We start from the raw sequence: 18,039 nt of genomic DNA on the forward strand, positions 1-18,039 counted from the left end.
AAGGTAAACTGGTTCTGTTAATTCCTTTATAAATATTGTTTGATGTGTTTGTATGTGTGTGTTTTTCGCTAGCAAATATATGTCAATATTTTTAAATATTGTTTTACTTCTAAGTAACTTGCCACCGAAATTGTTCAAGAACATACGTCATGAAATCTACTTTGGCCATTAACAGACTTTATTGTTGATGGTTCCTTAATTCCGATACCCTACTCCTGCTTCGTGTACCATTGACGTTAACTCATCACCGATCGTACTGGGTTAAGCGGATTGACGTGACGTGACGTGAAGAACAGTGTGACTTGGCCGTATGTCTGAGCAACGTGTGATTTATAGCAGTTACGTTATTTCTTAATATGCCCATGCAGTGTGTTGTCTTCCACTTCGCGAAGTTCACTGGTCGGTCAGAAACAACAATGAAGGACTTAATATTTCTTCGTCTGCCCAATGAGAGGAGATAAAATTTGGTTGCGAACTTGAGAGAAGCAACTGTACCCTAAAAGAAATATTTTTGCTTTGAATTTTGCTGAATTTGGCAGGGGGGGGGGGGGGGGGGGGTCGGAGAATTTCGAAGTAACTGTTGTCATGGAAACGTATGAACTCAAGCCGCCACAACAGCCAGTAGTACTGTATGTTATTTAGGTGTTATTGATCACGTTGTTAGCAATGTTCGGGATTCAGATCAGAGATGGAGAATACACGAAAACTGTCTACGTAATGGTTTGTTGATGTTTGTTTCGTAAAATATTTGACCAAACCCACTGAGGTATAACATACAAACACATCAAACAATATTTACAAAGGAATTAACAGAACCAGTTTACCTTGTCCATTGTGTGGTTTTTCTCATGTTACTGAAAACGTAGTAAAGAAATGTATTTTCCTCCTTCATTGTTTCTGACAATCTGAATTTAAATTTAAGGTATTTAATGAAAATGGCTTCATTAATTTACTGCATTTGAAAGGCATTGTGGAATATTTTGGGGTGAAGTGACGTGACGGCTAGGGTGAATTAGCCTTCACCCTTAAAGGACCGGAACTTCAACGCGACATTACAGGCCGTGCACTTTTGTTTGTTGCCTCGTTACTGCTTACATGCCATGATTACTAGTAGTTAAAGAAAGAAAAAAAGAAAATTTATTGATTGTTGCCCCATTTCATTTGAATTTCGCAGTGAATTGTTATCACAGTTTGCCAATTGTGTTAGGTCACACATACGAACACGCGCAGTTAACAGGCACCAATTGTATTCTAAAGTTGTGCCGTGCAAATGTACATTTATTCAAAATTAGCTGAGGTAAGGGTGACATTTGTCACATGTCATCACTGATGAAGACATTTTTGTGTTCGAATTATTCTACCTGTTAGTAAATTTATTATTGTAATCTCTGTCAGATTTGAGTTGCATTTTTTTTTTTATTAGTTGACAGATAAGACAGTTCCCTTCTTATCTTACTGCCAATACAAGTAGGAAGAGTATTTCAGACCGGTGGGAAAATTAAAATGCAACTGTAAAGAACAGTCTAGCCTTAGAAATATACTGTATTTTTCAAGACCCTTTAATTTACTTACTTGAAATGAAGACACCAATTTTGTTATGGCTTCCTGACAACATAGCCAAAATATTTAAACAGAATTAGAATCCTCTGTCGTTAGCACTCATTACTTCATGTGTGTATATAGCTAGTTGTGTTTCACAAGAACACTGTTTTCTGAATCCATGCTGATTGTGTGTCAATAAATTGTATTCTTTGAAGTAATTCATAATGTTCGAATACAGTATATGTTCCAAAACCCTAATGCAAATCGACATTAGTGATATGGACCTGTAATTCCGCAGATTACTCCTATTTCCCTTTTTGGGTATTTGATTGGTATTCAGGAATATTTACTTCATCTTTGGTGAAGTAGTTTCAGAAAACCATGTTTAATAACTCTGTTTTAGTGGCACTGTCATCAGTGACTTCACCGTTGTTATCATGCAGTGAAGGTATTGATTGCCTCTTGCCACTGGTGTGCTCTATGTCTCAGCACCATATAGATAATTGGCATTCACAACAACAGTCCATGTCACAAGAGCAACAGACTCATGCTCTGCTCCCTTTATGCCCATACTGCTTCATTCAACATGAAGGGACCACATGTCCCAAGGCTGGGCAATGTGTAATAGATGCCATAAGAAAGGACACATTGCTTCTGTATGTAGCTCTTTCCATACCCGAGTGAGGATGAAACAAACATGGACGTGAACAGTGTGTCAGCAGTGACTTTCTCAAAGCAAGTGCATGTGTTTAACAAATCACTGATAATGCAGGCGGACATACGTGCAGCAGCAACATTGGAGAATTCTCACACTTATATGGATTTGGGTTCTCTCTGTGTGACTCCATTGTCACAGAGGCTGTCCATTCTTGGACAGTTTTCTGCACCTATGACTTAAAAGTCTGTGGTTCATTCATTGACATTCCTAGTTGTGGACAATGTTGACGCTGAAAATCTGTTTGGTTTGGATGCTTTTAAACTGTATGGGTTCTCCATCAGTGATGAAGTGCATTTGGCTTCTGATCAAGTTGCATATGAACAGTGAGATGCTCTCTTTGCTGAATTTTCTTCTCTTTTTTTCTTCAGGAATGAGTTGTGGAACACAATTTCATGCTCATATTATGATGATACAGTCTGTCTGCCCCATTCTTTCCATGCTTGCCCGGTACTGGTAACTTAATAGGATCAAGTAAAAGCAGTAGTATATTGTCTTCAATTCCTTGATGTCATTCAGCTACTTCATTCAGTGAATGGTCAGCACCACTAGTAATAGTCAAAAAATCTACTGGTAAATTATACCTCTTGGCGATTTTAATAAATCTATTAATGCACAGTCAGTCATTGATACCTATCCTGTGCCGTACCCTGACAAGCTGTTATGATACGGTAGTGTCTGATACCTCTACAGAGGAAAATTTGCAGAACATTCATGCTCTATTTTCTGTTTTACAGTCTGCAGGGTTAAAGTGCAATTTGGAGAAGACAGTGTATTTCGACCTTCCATTATTTATTTGGTTTTTCAAGTGTCACATGCTGGCATTAAACCATTGCACCAGCATATTGATGCTATTGCTGCACTGCCACACCCCACATCAGTCAAGGACTTACAGGCATTTTTAGTTAAAATTGCATACTACCACAATTTCATACCAGACGCTGCTGCAGTGGCACAACCACTCCATGCACTATTACATAAAGAAGTTCCTTTCCACTGGTCCCCAGCGTGTGACCTTGCATTCAAGTTCCCAGTCAGGCAGCAACAGCCGGCCAAGAGAGACACAGCCACAGAGAAGTAACAGATTTGGTGGCCTTTACGATTTCCTAACCAGGAGCGATTTTTATAATATCATTTGTGTGTTTAATAGTTTAGTTTCTTGAGTGTCTGTATGTTAATTTAATTTCTAATAGCCACATTTCCTGTGTTTTCTTTTTCATTGGAAAGTAAACCGCAAGGGCCTCCCCAGTTAGTCTGAGAAACAGGTTCCAGGTGCTGTCTATGGCTGACACTGTTGTTGAGCCAGATGCCATCGCCTGGCCTGTTTCAGAGGAAATCTCTCAGCCTGCAAGATCTGAACAGTCACACAGGGTGGAATTATTGATAGTTGGGAGCTCCAACGTTAGGTGCGTTATGGGATCCCTTAGGGACATGGCTGCCAAGAAGGGGAAGAAAGCCAGTGTGCACTCTGTGTGTATACTGGGTGGAGCCATTCCAGATGACCAGCGGTGATCCACGGTTTATTGGTGAATTCTTGGTTTAAACCCTTTAAATCTATTTTGGAAAAATATTTTCAAATATTAGTGCCACTTCATTCCTGAACAAATTGGACTTGGGTGTGGCATTGTTTTCATCATTAACAAGCCTCCAGTCTACTTCTTAAAGACATGACTTAAAAGTTTGAATAGTTTCCTCATTTATTTTTTAACTACTTTCCAATAGCTATCAGTTAGATTCTCACAAATATTTATGTCATGTGCATCATTTAGAGTGTGTTTCTTCCATCATAACCATAGAACTTAGTGAAAAGCAATGTAGGCTCTTTTTGTCTGTATATCTCACTATAGTATCAGCTAGTGTACTAGGATAAGAAGTGAGGGTCTAGTGAAGCGGGGGATACAACCCGTGGTTTTGACCAATGACATCATACATTAGTCATAGATAGTAATGTATTCACTTCGAGGCATAGATAATAAAACAGATCTGTGTTAGAGATGAGCGCTATCATTGTACACTAAAATAATTATTCGTAATGATATTGAGGTAATTTGGAATATTTGTTATTGTAGGACAATTTTTAGTGTCTTATTCTCGTTTATAGGAATGGATTTGTATGTTTGTGGGTATGTAATTTTGGCGATCTTCAGTTATTCCTCGATATTTCTGTGTGGTAAGTTCACTTTTCCATTTGATTCTTTCACTTTATTTCACTATTGTGACATATTTCACTGTTTTATTCCACCAATATGTGTATTTTCATGTTGTGAAGTTGTTGTGGTCTTCAGTCCTGAGACTGGTTTGATGCAGCTCTCCATGCTACTCTATCCTGTGCAAGCTTCTTCATCTCCCAGTACCTACTGCAACATACATCCTTCTGAATCTGCTTAGTGTATTGATCTCTTGGTCTCCCTCTACGATTTTTACCCTCCACGCTGCCCTCCAATGCTAAATTTGTGATCCCTTGATGCCTCAAAACATGTCCTACCAACTGATCCCTTCTTCTAGTCAAGTTGTGCCACAAACTTCTTTTCTCCCCAATCCTATTCAATACCTCCTCATTAGTTACGTGATCTACCCACCTTATCTTCAGCATTCTTCTGTAGCACCACATTTCGAAAGCTTCTATTCTCTTCTTGTCCAAACTGGTTATTGTCCATGTTTCACTTCCATACATGGCTACACTCCATACAAATACTTTCAGAAACGACTTCCTGACACTTAAATCTATACTCGATGTTAACAAATTTCTCTTCTTCAGAAACGATTTCCTTGCCATTGCCAGTCTACATTTTATATCCTCTCTACTTCGACCATCATCAGTTATTTTACTCCCTAAATAGCAAAACTCCTTTAATACTTTAAGTGTCTCATTTCCTAATCTAATTCCCTCAGCATCACCCGATTTAATTTGACTACATTCCATTATCCTCGTTTTGCTTTTGTTGATGTTCATCTTGTGAAGTACGTAATAGAAATTTCTCAGCTGTCGATCTTCTTTCGTTTCCCAGCACTAGTATCAGTACGACATTTTCAAATTTGTACTTGCTATATTACAGGCGAAACCCCCGACACAACTAAAATTTGTATCACATCCTTCACTTCGGCTTTACACTGACGACACAACTAAAATTTGTATCCCGTCCTTCACTTCGCCTTTACACTGACATTATATATGTCAATTAGCGAGCAAGATACAAATGTTGCGTATAGCTATATAGCTCAAGTAACGAATGGGATACTATTAGCATCCAAGGCAACAAGAAAACTGTACCCCATAGTGAAGTACAGGATACAAATTGTACATGTGTCGTCGTCTGGTCTCTGTGTAGTTCAATTGAGGTGCAGGTTGCAAATGTAATGTACGTCTATTTCCACCTTATATATGTGAAGTACAGTTTTTCTCTCTTGCATTCCTTTGTTTCTGAACATTCTTCTCAGCTCTTTCATCCTTGTAATACGTACTCTCTGTCCAATTCTTACGTCATTGGTCAAAACCGATAGGTTGTATCCCCTGCTAAACTAGACCCAGAAGTGATGTATTGCCCTAGAGGTACCACACCCTACATTAACACTCTTTTTCCTTGCATGACCAGCATCTATGCTCATTCAACTCATCCCAAGAGCCTCATTTATCACCAAAATAACTTCTCTTTTGAAAACTTATGACATGACTCACGGGAGTCTTGTTCCTACTCCTCACATCGTGTATCTGTTTTGACACAAACAATTACAACATAGTAGTAAGTTCTGCCAGAGTGTGGGCAATGTACGGCCGTTAATTTTGAGCATGGCTTGCTATCGTCAGTAGGAAGTGGCTGTACATTATCTTTCTGTAGCTAAACAGCACAACGTAATGATATTTATACCAAAACCTGATGCTACCAGTGAGACACATTAACAAATAGTTTAATAAAAGATGAACTGTGACTGGATCTTTTGTCGAAACCCCAAGGACAATAATACTGCTTAAAAAAGATTGATTTTAACTTTGATATAATTCCCTTTCATTTCTCAGAAATACGAAGTGCATCTGGATGGTAGCCACATACAAGTAACTCATTGAATAACTGTCCAATATCTATCAGCATTGGAAAAATTTGGGATTAGTTTGTGCAGACATGTCATTTGTACCCAGTAGCATGCACTAATTGATAAAGTATATCAGCGCAATAAACTCTTGAAATCTGATCCAACCCTTAATGTTGACTGGCATGGTCTATTGATTCCCAGCAAATCTAAATTTTGTAGCCATCAGTGCTATTCAAACTGAACCAGTTCAAGTCCATCACAATATGAATCTGTTAAACCACAAGTCTTTACTGGTTCACAACTGCAATGACCTACCATGGAAACTAAAGTCACTCATGCAAGACCTCTTCATTAATTTGACCAGCTTGAAATCGGAGTCCTGAGATTTAGAAGTACACTACATGAAAGTATCATTCATAGCACACACCTAGGCCATAACTTTACTGACTCTAGAAGGGAAAAAAAAGAAAAAAAAATTGGCCAGCTTGAAATAGGAGTCCTGAGATTTAGAAGTTCACAATAATTGCCTATAAATACATACGAGAAAATGTACAGAAAATCTTTTTTGGTCAGTTTGCAATCTCTTAATAAAATCATTTATGCATTGACTGTAATTAAATATATGTCAAATGTTATTGGAATATTAAAGAAAAGCTCATGCTGGTAAGAGCATTTGTATCTCTATGAAGGATTGTTATTATATTTTTTTAAGTTAAAAATAATCCGTTCATTTTATTTTTGATGTTATCCACTTTCATCTGGTGTACCTTAAGTGTGACTTTCATGGTGCTTTCAGTCACTAGTTATTATAAAAAATAATGGTTATAACTGTTAAAGCTTCAGGCATGGACTTATGTTCAGTGAGTTCATCTCATTATTACAGTTCCAAAGCTGTCATTGGTTTCTTTCTAGTATGCTTTAAGGCATTTATCTTCATTAAAATTATATTAGTGACAGTACCCCAAGTCACAGGCCCCTCCATCTTAGCTCATTCCCTGATCATGCTGCCAGAACACATCTCTTTCCGCCTGGGAAACCTTGATGACTGCTGGGCCTCATGACTGGTTAGATGCCTTGACCTATATTCAGTTTGCCTGTCACAGTCCATCTCACAACTGGCCACCCCCAACAAACATTCACACCAGTCCACAGCCGACCTGTCAGATTCAGTCTGCTCTAAGGCAGTCAAACCAGTTGCTTATAATATTAAAAAAATGTAAAATTGCAAGGAGACTGGCCAGCCATTTTTTTGCATGATAATTTCAGACTTTACTGTATGGCGTCCTCTAGGTAAACTATTCCGGAGGTAAAATAGTCCCCCATTCAGATCTCTAGTTGTGGACTACTCAGGAGGACGTCGTCATCAGGAGAAGGGAAACTGGCATTCTACAGATCGGAATGTGGAATGTCAGATCCCTTAATCGGGCAGGTAGGTTAGAAAATTTAAAAAGGGAAATGGATTGGTTAAAGTTAGATATAGTGGGAATTAGTAAGTTTGGTGTCAGGAGGAACAAGACTTCCTGTCAGCTGAATACAAAAGCAAATAGGGGTAATGCAGGAGTAGGTTTAATAATAACTGAAAAAAATAGGAACGTGTGTAAGCTTCTATGAACAGCATAGTGAATGCATTGTTGTAGCCGAGATAGACACGAAGCCCACGCCTTCCACAGTAGTACAAGTTTACATACCAACTAGCTCCACATATGATGAAGAGATTGAAGAAATGTATGATGAGATAAAAGAAATTATTCAGATACTGAAGGGAGACGAAAATTTAATAGTCATGGAGGACTGGAATTCAATAATAGGAAAAGGAAGAGAAGGAAAAGTAGTGGATGAATATAGAATGGGGGTAAGGAATGAAAGAGAAAGCCGCCTGGTAGAATTTTGCGCAGAGCATAACTTAATCATAGCTAAGAGAAGATTGGTACAGCTGATTCGTGAAAGTATATGGGGTGGATCTCAGGCCACACATGGTCAAATATCTGTTGTCATAGGCAGGAAAAGTAGGTCTTTTTTAGGATAAATCCAGACAACAGGTTCCCCTGCCTAAAGAGTATCTCCAGCAGTTTAAAAAATACTGTAACAATCACTCACAACACAGATTTTAACACTTCAAATGTCACATATACCAGATTTAACAAAGAAAAACAAACTTTTGGAAAGAGTAACATGGGGAATTTCACAGACTTAACAATCCTCCATCAAAACATGAAATCAATAAAAAATAAAATACGACTATTAAAAGTTGAGCTATAATCTTTGAACTGCGCAGTAGTTTGTATTATTGAGCACTGGTGTAGAGACACAGAAATCCAACATGTAGTATTATCATTGTATGAAAAGGCAAACTCTTACTACAGAACTACTTCAAGGAGTGGAGGATCATGCATTTATATCAGAAAAGGAACACAGTTCAAATCAAGACATGACCTCAGTACAGTAAGTGAAGACAAACACTTTGAAATATCAGCTATTGAATTAACAGGGCTTGGTATCACCAAGAAATTAATCATTTTGTGTGTGTATAGATCAGTGGTAGTGTGGACACTTTTTTCAATATATTAGCAGAAGTTCTAGATAAAGTCTCAAGTACAAAGGTCAACATAATTCTGTGTGGGGACATTAACGTCAACACTAATATCATAAATGAATCCAGCAGCACCTTCATATACGTCCTTCAAAGTTTTGGTGGTGGTGGTGGTGGTGGTTAGTGTTTAACGTCCCGTCGACAACGAGGTCATTAGAGACGGAGCGGCTCGGGTTAGGGAAGGATTGGGAAGGAAATCGGCTGTGCCCTTTCAAAGGAACCATCCCGGCATTTGCCTGAAACGATTTAGGGAAATCACGGAAAACCTAAATCAGGATGGCTGGAGACAGGATTGAACCCTCGTCCTCCCGAATGCGAGTCCAGTGTGCTAACCACTGCGCCACCTCGCTCGGTCAAAGTTTTGGCATGTCCTTATTGGTCAATAGTGCAACAAGGGTTACTACAACAACTGCATCAGTAATTGACCATGTGGCCACAAATATGGACAGGGAAAAATGGGATGTAGCTGTAAAAGATCTCAGACTATCAGAGCATCTCTGTCAAATAACAACAGTAAAATCAGGCATCAAATCATTCCCTAAACTATAAGCCTACAAACGACCTCTATCAGAAATCAAAATAAAAGAGTTTTCAAAAGAACTAGAGAAACAAAGCTGGGATGAAGTGTATAAGGTAACCAATGTGAATATAAAATTCTCTAAATTCTCCACATTGTTTAAATTGAACTTTGAAAAAGCATTTCCAAAAGTATGCATGTCTGTATCAACATCTCATAAAAACAGATGGATAACAGCAGTTATTAAGAACTCCTCCCATACACTTAAACACCTCAGTTCCATGAAAAGGTTTCACAATGATCCATAATTCTTAAATTTCTATCATAGATACAAAAAGATATATAGAAAGGTGCTGATTGCTGCAAATAAGTCATTTAATGACAAAATGATATATAATGCTGAGAATAAAACCAAATCAGTCTGGGATGTTATAAAAAAAGGAAACGGGGAGAGGCAAACAAATGCAGAATAACATACTGCTAAGGGAGGGGGATAAGGTAATAACTGATCCAAAACACTTAGCAAACTATGCAAACGAACATTTTTCAAGTATTGCAGAGAAGTTGCAGCAAAAATTCCTCAAAACAAATATAAGACCTGTAAATAATGTTGCACTAAATACAATGATGTTACTTCCAACGACAGAGAATGAAATCAATAAATATGTTCAAAAATTAAAAGGCAGTAGGCTTAGATGAAGTACCAGTGTGTGTACTGAAGCAATGCATAGGGATTATACGAAGCCCCTTAACAAATATAATAAATGAATCCTTCACACCGGGGACATTTCCAGAGCAGTTAAAACAGGTAAGAGTTGTACCTTTGCCTAAGGAAGGTAATGCAGAAGACATAGAAAATTACCGGCCCATTTTCCTGGTGTCAGCATTCTCAAAAACAATAGTAGCAATTATGAAAGACAGATTAATGAATTACCTGAACAAATATAGTCTTTTAAGCGAATCAGAGTTTGGTTTCCAAAGTGGCAAAAATATGGAGTCAGCCATAGCAGAATTCACAAAAATTGTACTTGATGCTCTTGATAAAGATGAGTGTGTCACAGGCATATTTTTGGATCTTTCTAAGGCATTTGACACAGTCGGCCACAAGATTCTATTAAATAAATTAGAAGCATTGGGGATAAGAGGAGTAGCTAATGACTGGTTTTGATCCTACCTAGCAGATAGGGTACAAAGAGTAGAGATAAAACGTACTTCAAATAGATCTAAACATTTAGTAAAACACTTATCAGAATCAAAGTACATTAACATAGGATTTCTGCAAGGTAGCATATTAGGAGCAAGACTGTTCCTGATATACATCGATGACTTTCCCAGTAGTGTTACTCATGGTGAGAAAATTCTCTTCACTGATGACAGTAGGATTATAGTCACTGAGAAAATAAGAGAACTCCTTGCCGAGAAAGCAACTGAAACTCTCAAGGAAGTTTATGATTGGTCAATAAGCAGTAAAGTGACATTGAACATAAAGATAACCAATATCATGAATTTCAGTTTGAAGATGAAAAATGACAATGTTAAATTAAGTGTAGATGGCACCTCTATAGACTGTGTAACAAATGCAAAATTTCTAGGAATGAATATTGATTCTCAGTTGAAGTGGTGTCAACACACAAAGGTACTTGCAAACAGATTGTCATCAGCATGTTATGCTCTTATAATCCTATCATCAGTGTGACTTTTAGTTAGATATTTTTCATATGTACACTCAATTCTTAGCTATGGCATTCTTTTTGAGGAACAAATGCACAAAATTTGAACACAATTTTCAAACTCGAGAAAAGAGCCATGAGAATAATAACCAAAAATACTAATCTAGCTCACTGAAAAGATCTGTTCAAAACACGGGATTTTAACTGCTCCATGTGAATACATTTACCAGTCAGTTGTACACATCAAAAATAGCATTGGTAATTACTGCACAAACAGCTCTGTCCATGACCATGCAACAAGAAGTAGACTCAACTTACATTTACCAAGAAAAAATAAACATAAAACTCAAAACAGAATTTTCTACCAAGAAATAAACTGTACAATAAATTAACAAAAGAGATTAAAGAAATTGCAAAAATACACTTATTTAAAAAGGCAGCTAAAAAGTACCTGTTATGCAATACACTTTATACATTGAAGGATTACTTAGCTAAAACAGAGTAGGGGTTTGATGAAAAAAAAAATGTTATATAAAATATCTAACATTCCGCATAACAGCTTTTTTTCCCCTCTTTTTTCCTTTCTAGAAATACTTACCCCAAGCTATGCGTAGTACAATACTAACACCTCTTCCTCTTTTTGAGCTTAACATCTCACTCATTATGGAGGGATGCTGACTCAGTTTTTCAGGTTGGCAAATGGGAAGTTGTGGTACAGAAAATGGCCCAGAGATCACCAGTGTGTGTGTGTGTGTGTGTGTGTGTGTGTGTGTGTGTGTGTGTAGTGAGTGAAGCGTTATGAAACAATGTGTGTATAGTGTGTGCAGTGACTGATAGTGAGATATAAGTGAACAGTGTGGCATTAAATTATTTAATAAGTTATCTGTAAAAAAAGTATTGTATACCAGGAGTAAATCTAATGATTGTCTCTAACTAGAAGTCTGTAAATATATGTGTATACGAATTAGCTTATTTTAAACTGATCTAAACTTGTAAATACTTTGACATGTCCTATATCCTTGTAAAAAGAGATCTACGGATGAATAGAGCTGCTACTACTACTAACACTTGGTTTAAGAATCATGAAAGAATGTTATATATGTGGAGGAGGCCTGGAGACACTGGAAGGTTTCAGATGGATTATATAATGGTAAGACAGAGATTTAGGAACCAGGTTTTAAATTGCAGGACATTTCCAGGGGCAGATGTGGACCCGGACACAATCTGTTGGTCATGAGCTGTAGATTAAAACTGAAGAAACTGCAAAAAGGTGGGGATTAAGGAGATGGGACCTGGATAAACTGAAAGAACTAGGGGTCGTAGAGAGTTTCAGAGAGAGCATTTGGGAACAATTGACAAATATGGGGGAAAGAAATACAGAAGTAGAATGGGTAGCTTTGACAAACGAAACAGTGAAGGCAGCAGAGGATCAAGTAGGTAAAAAGATGGGGGTTAGTAGAAAACCGTGGGTAATAGAGAAGATATTGAATTTAATTGATGAAAGGAGAAAATATAAAAACGCAGTAAATGAATCAGGCAAAAAGGAGATCAAACATCTCAGAGATTGACAGGAAGTGCAAAATGGCTAAGCAGGGATAGCTAGAGGACAAATGTAAAGATGTAGAGGCATATATCACTAGAGGTAAGATAGATACTGCCTACAGGAAAATTAAAGATACCTTTGGAGAAAAGAGAACCACTTGTATGAATATCAAGAGCTCAGGCGGAAAACAAGTTCTAAGCAAAGAAGGGAAAGCAGAAAGGTGGAAGGAGTATATAGAGGGTTTACACAAGGGCGATGTTCTTGGGGACAATATTATGGAAATGGAAGAGGATGTAGAGGAAGATGAAATTGGAGATATGATACTGCGTGAAGAATTTGATGGAGCTCTGAAAAACCTAAGTCAAAACAAGTCCCCGGGAGTAGACAACATTCAATTAGAGCTACTGATAGCCTCGGGAGAGCCAGCCATGACAAAACTCTTCCATCTGGTGAGCAAGATGTATGAGACAGGTGAAATACCTTCAGACTTCAAGAAGAATATAATAAATCCAATCCCAAAGAAAGCAGGTGTTGACAGGTATGAAAATTACTGAACTATCAGCTTAATATGTCACAGCTTCAGAATACTAACATGAATTCTTTACAGACGAATGGAAAACCAGGTAGAAGATCAGTTCAGATTCCGTAGAACTGTTGGAACACGTGAAGCAGTACTGACCCTATGACTTATCTTATAAGATAGATTAAAGAAAAGCAAACCTACGTTTCTAGCATTTGCAGACTAAGAGAAAGCTTTTGACAATGTTGACTGGAATACTCTCTTTCAGATTCTGAAGGTGGCAGGGGTGAAATATACGGAGCAAAAGGCTATTTACAATTTGTACAGAAACCAGATGGAAGTTATAAGAGTTGAGGGTCGTGAAAGAGAAGCAGTGGTTGGGAAGGGAGTGAGACAGTGTTGTAGCCTATCCCCGACATTATTCAATCTGTATATTGAGCAAGCAGTAAAGGAAACAACAGAAAAATTTGGATTAGGAATTAAAATCCATGTAGAAGAAATAAAAACTTTGAAAAGTTTGCCGGTGACATTATAATCCTGTCAGACACAGCAAAGAACCTGGAAGAGCAGTTGAACAGGATGGACTGTGTCTTGAAAGGAGGATATAAGATGAACATCAACAAAAGCAAAACGAGTTGAATTAAGTCAGGTGATGCTGTGGGAATTAGATTAGGAAATGAGACACTTAAAGTAGTGAATGAGTTTTGCTATTTGGAAAGCAAAATAACTGATCATGACCAAAATGGAGAGGATATAAAATGAAGACTGGCAATGGCAAGGAAAGCGTTTCTGAAGAAGAGAAATTTGTTAACATCGAGTGTAGATTTAAGTGTCAGGAAGTTGTTTTTGAAAGTATTTGTATGGAGGGTGGTCCTGTATGGAAGTGAAACATGGATGATAAATAGATTATATAAGAAGAGAATAGAAGCTTTCAAAATGTGGTTCTACAGAAGAATGCTGAAAATTAGATGGGTGGATCACATAACTAATAGCACACTTTATGGATTGCGGACTTTACAAATATGGAGCTGGTAATGGTCATCAGGCATTAAGGATGCTGGATTGCAAAGGAGCACTGAGGAAAAAATCAGCCTGGTACATCTCAGACAGTACTGCATCTGCAGCATCTAGGAAGGCCAGGAATGACTTTATAAGGGTTTCAACCACACATCAGCACGCTGCCATCTCTGCTAGACAGTATACTCTACAGATGGAGAGACTGCAACTGAGATTGGCTACCATTGGATGAATTGGCTTTCAAGAGTTTCACCATGTTTGTGTAAGTGTGGATTCTAATATGTTAAGTGGAAACACTGCTGACATGCTGCCCTATGCCCAAAGAATCCAGAAGACTATGGTTGTTGACTGGGGTACTATGAGGGTTTCGAGTAGTAGAAACAACCACCTACAGTCTGTTTGTATGCTTGCTAATAAATTAACATAAACAGAATAGAATCTGTAATACCAACAATAGTGTTAGTAGTTGGGTAATTGGTTAAAGAGTTTGTAATAGATTTGTAGTGGTATAAAGTAGTTGTACTCTTGGAATTTATATTTTTAATGTTTATAAGCAGCAGGAATAAATAATTAACATATACAATTTTTACCATCCACAAAAATTTGAGCTGTATGGCCTGTGTAGCTTCCCAGATAATAGACTTTAATTTGTGAAGAATAAATAAATAAAAATAATAATTAACAACAGTTAATGACATTGTTTTTGCTGGTTACACTGGATAGGATGAGTCGCTCAGTGAAACTGAAACCTAGTGTGATGGGTAAGAGGAGGTTGGCTAGAGGTTTGGTACCTCGGCCTTGAATGTAGTTGCTCATGACTGGTGTTCAAGACCTGTCATAATTGAAATCATCATATTTCATTGCCCCACGTCAATTTGCTACATATTGATTAATTTCTAAGATATTGGAATAATACAAGGAATAAAGGTAACAACTCACTGAATATTTGAGGTGCTGTGTCAGCGACAGACACATAAACAAGATTGAGAAAGTTGCTAGCCTTCGGACAATTCCTTCTTCAGAGCTATAGACTACACAGTACACATGTACACCTCTGTAGCTACATTGTTATGGCTGACTATATTGTGCTGGCACTGCAGCTAGACTAGGATTAGGATTTGTTTTGGGTGGAGTGGATGAGGGGAAAAAGGAGCTGCAAAGTGGGAGGGAGGGTTGGGGAAGGATTGTTGATGGCTTTGAGGGAGAGATACTAGGTGAATGGGGTAATGGCATAGGAATATTTGGGGGGGGGGGCACTTTGATTACCAGTAATTGGAAATTAGGATAAGGTGGATTACGGGATTGATGGATGTGTTGCAAGGACATCTCTTATCTATGTTAATTTAGAGAAACTGTGGTTAAGGTAAGGATCCAGGGGGCACGATTTTTGAAGCAGCTATTGAAATTAACCATGTGTTCAGCCACTGAATAATCAACTCTGCTCTTGGATACAGTTTAGTGGTGGCCATTCATACAGAGGACATAAAATGTCACACAGAAATCTGCTGTAATTCCTGTACAACAATTACTGTAAGTATCGGAATAACTTTGTTAGCTATGGGAAGGGATGTTATCTGGAAGGTAACCAATGTCCTATCTTTTAATGGCCTGTTCACTACCCCTTGCTTCCTATATTTGGTGAGTAGCAATTTAGGGACATTTTATTCAGTTCTGGTTTGTCTGTCAGTGTTTGTCATATGTAAAGAAGTTTTAAAGCATAATGAGAGTTAATTTTGTGGTAGAAGTAAGATCTAAATCTGAGACAGAGTTTAATTATTAATCCCATTTTGCATTACAAGACAAGAATTATCAAATGTTTTTCCCATGTTTTGATACTGCATTGTTCTCCTTGTGGAATAACTAGCTCTCAGCTAACGTAATTCAAAATTTGACATAGAATTTCCCTGTAAATGTGCCTAGTGGTATCTATATATAATGGGATGACATTCCATGTTACTGATATTGAAATAGCTGTGTGCAACAGCTGTTATTCTGAACTGAGGCTTTCACTTTCTGCTTTCTTGCTTTGATAGACATTTTTTCGTCTTGTGGTTTCAGATCAGGGACCAGCGATATGGAGAGGCTATTCAGGTGCTTAACAATGTTTTACGAACAAATTCCAATGTAAGTCCACTTTCGTTCACTTCAAAACATAGAAAATATGAGTAGTGTAGTGCAATTTTTGTCTATGTTATGTTTTTAACTGAATTACATTCTTGAAAGAGTAATTGTTAGTATAGGTTTAATTTAATATTCCTCCAAAAAGATACCATGTGAAGCAATGAGATGTGTGATAGAAAAATACTGAATGTGGATGATTTGACAAATTACTTTTTTTGACAAATTCTTTTGAATGTAGCATCAAATCTGAGTGTGATTTCAGTGCACTACTGCTACATTTAGCTACAAGTTCTACTACCATTAATACAAGTTTGACATCTACATCTACACACATACTCTGCAGGCCACTGTACGGTGTATAGCAGATGACACCATGTACCACTACTGGTCTTTACTTTCCTGTTCCACTCGCAAATAGTGTGAGGGAAAATGGCTGCCTATACACTGCTGCATGAGCCCTTATTTCTATAATATTATATTCATGCTCCTAATGCAAAATGTATGCTGGCAGTAGTGTAGTTGTTCAGCATTCAACTTCAAACGCCTGTTCTGTAAACTTTCAACAGTGTCTCACATAAAGAACATTGTCTTCCCTCCAAGGATTGCCATTTGAGTTCATGAAGCATCTCAGTTCATCAAGCATCTCTGTAACACTCATATGTTGATCAAATCTACCAGTTACAAATCTAGCAGTCCATCTTTGAATTGTTTCAGTATGTTCCTTTAATCTGATATGGTGAGGATCCCAAACAGTATTTAAGAATGGGTTCCACTAGTATTCAATATGCGGTCTGCTTTACAGATGCACTGTATTTTCCCAAAATTCTCCTAACAAACTGAAGTCAACCGTTCACCTTCCCTACTACCATCATTACATGATCATTCCATTTCATATCACTGTGCAATGTTGTGCCTAGGTATTTAATCAGCATAACTGTGTCAGGCAGCACACTACTGATGCTGTATTCGAACTTTACAGAATTGTTTTTCCTACTTGTCTGTATTAACTTAGATTTTTCTATAGTAAGCTGCCATTCTCCACACCAATTATATATTTTGTCTAAGTCATCTTGCATCCTCCTCCAGTCATGCAGTGATGACAATGTCTTGTACACCGCAGTGTCATCAGAAAATAGCTGCAGATTACTGTTCATCTGTGTGTCAGATCATTTATGTATATAGAGAATAAGAGTAGTCCTGTCACCCTTCCCTGGGGCCCTCCTGATGATACCCTGATCTCTGATGAACACTTGCTGTCATGGACAACATAGTAGGTTCTATTACTGAAGAAGTCTTCAAGCCATATCTGTGAACCTATCCCTTATGCTCATACCATCATTAACAGTCTGCAGTGGGGCATTGTGTCAAATGCTGTGAGGAAATCTAGGCATATGGAATCCACCTGTTGCCCTTCATATGTGGTTTACAGAGTGTTGTGAGGAAAGGGCAAACTGAGTTTTGCAAAAGCGATACTTTTTAAATCCTAGCTGATTTGTGGACAGAAGCTTTTCCATCTTGAGGGAATTTATTGTATTCAATCTGAGAAGAGGTTCAAGAATTCTGCAGCAAGGCGATGTTATGGTTATTGGTCTATAACTATGTAGGTCCATTCTTTTATACTTTTTTCCAGTCACTTGGGACTTTGTGCTGGGCAAGGGATTCACAATAAATGCAAACTAAGTAAGGGACCAATGACATAGAGTACTCTCCATAAAACTGAATTGGGATTCCATCTGGACTCGTAACTTATTTATTTTTAACTTTTTCTGTTGCCT

The 18,039-nt window shown here is 37.7% G+C and overlaps 1 protein-coding gene across 2 annotated transcripts in view; it reads left to right on the plus strand.

Moving 5' to 3' along the window:
• Nucleotides 1–551: 551 nt before the first annotated feature.
• The window catches only part of LOC124612895 (tetratricopeptide repeat protein 30A), a 161,263-nt gene continuing 143,775 nt past the window's right edge, over nt 552–18,039 (plus strand). For both annotated transcript variants that reach the window (XR_006979580.1, XM_047141356.1), the window contains exons 1-2: nt 552–720; nt 16,202–16,267. Coding sequence is in view for 1 of the 2 variants with exons in the window: in XM_047141356.1 (XP_046997312.1) it covers nt 667–720; nt 16,202–16,267 (120 nt within the window). In the remaining variant the exon portion in view is untranslated. The remainder of the gene's footprint in view (nt 721–16,201; nt 16,268–18,039) is intronic.

Source organism: Schistocerca americana, chromosome 4 (assembly GCF_021461395.2).
Source record: "Schistocerca americana isolate TAMUIC-IGC-003095 chromosome 4, iqSchAmer2.1, whole genome shotgun sequence".
Lineage (NCBI taxonomy): Eukaryota > Metazoa > Arthropoda > Insecta > Orthoptera > Acrididae > Schistocerca > Schistocerca americana.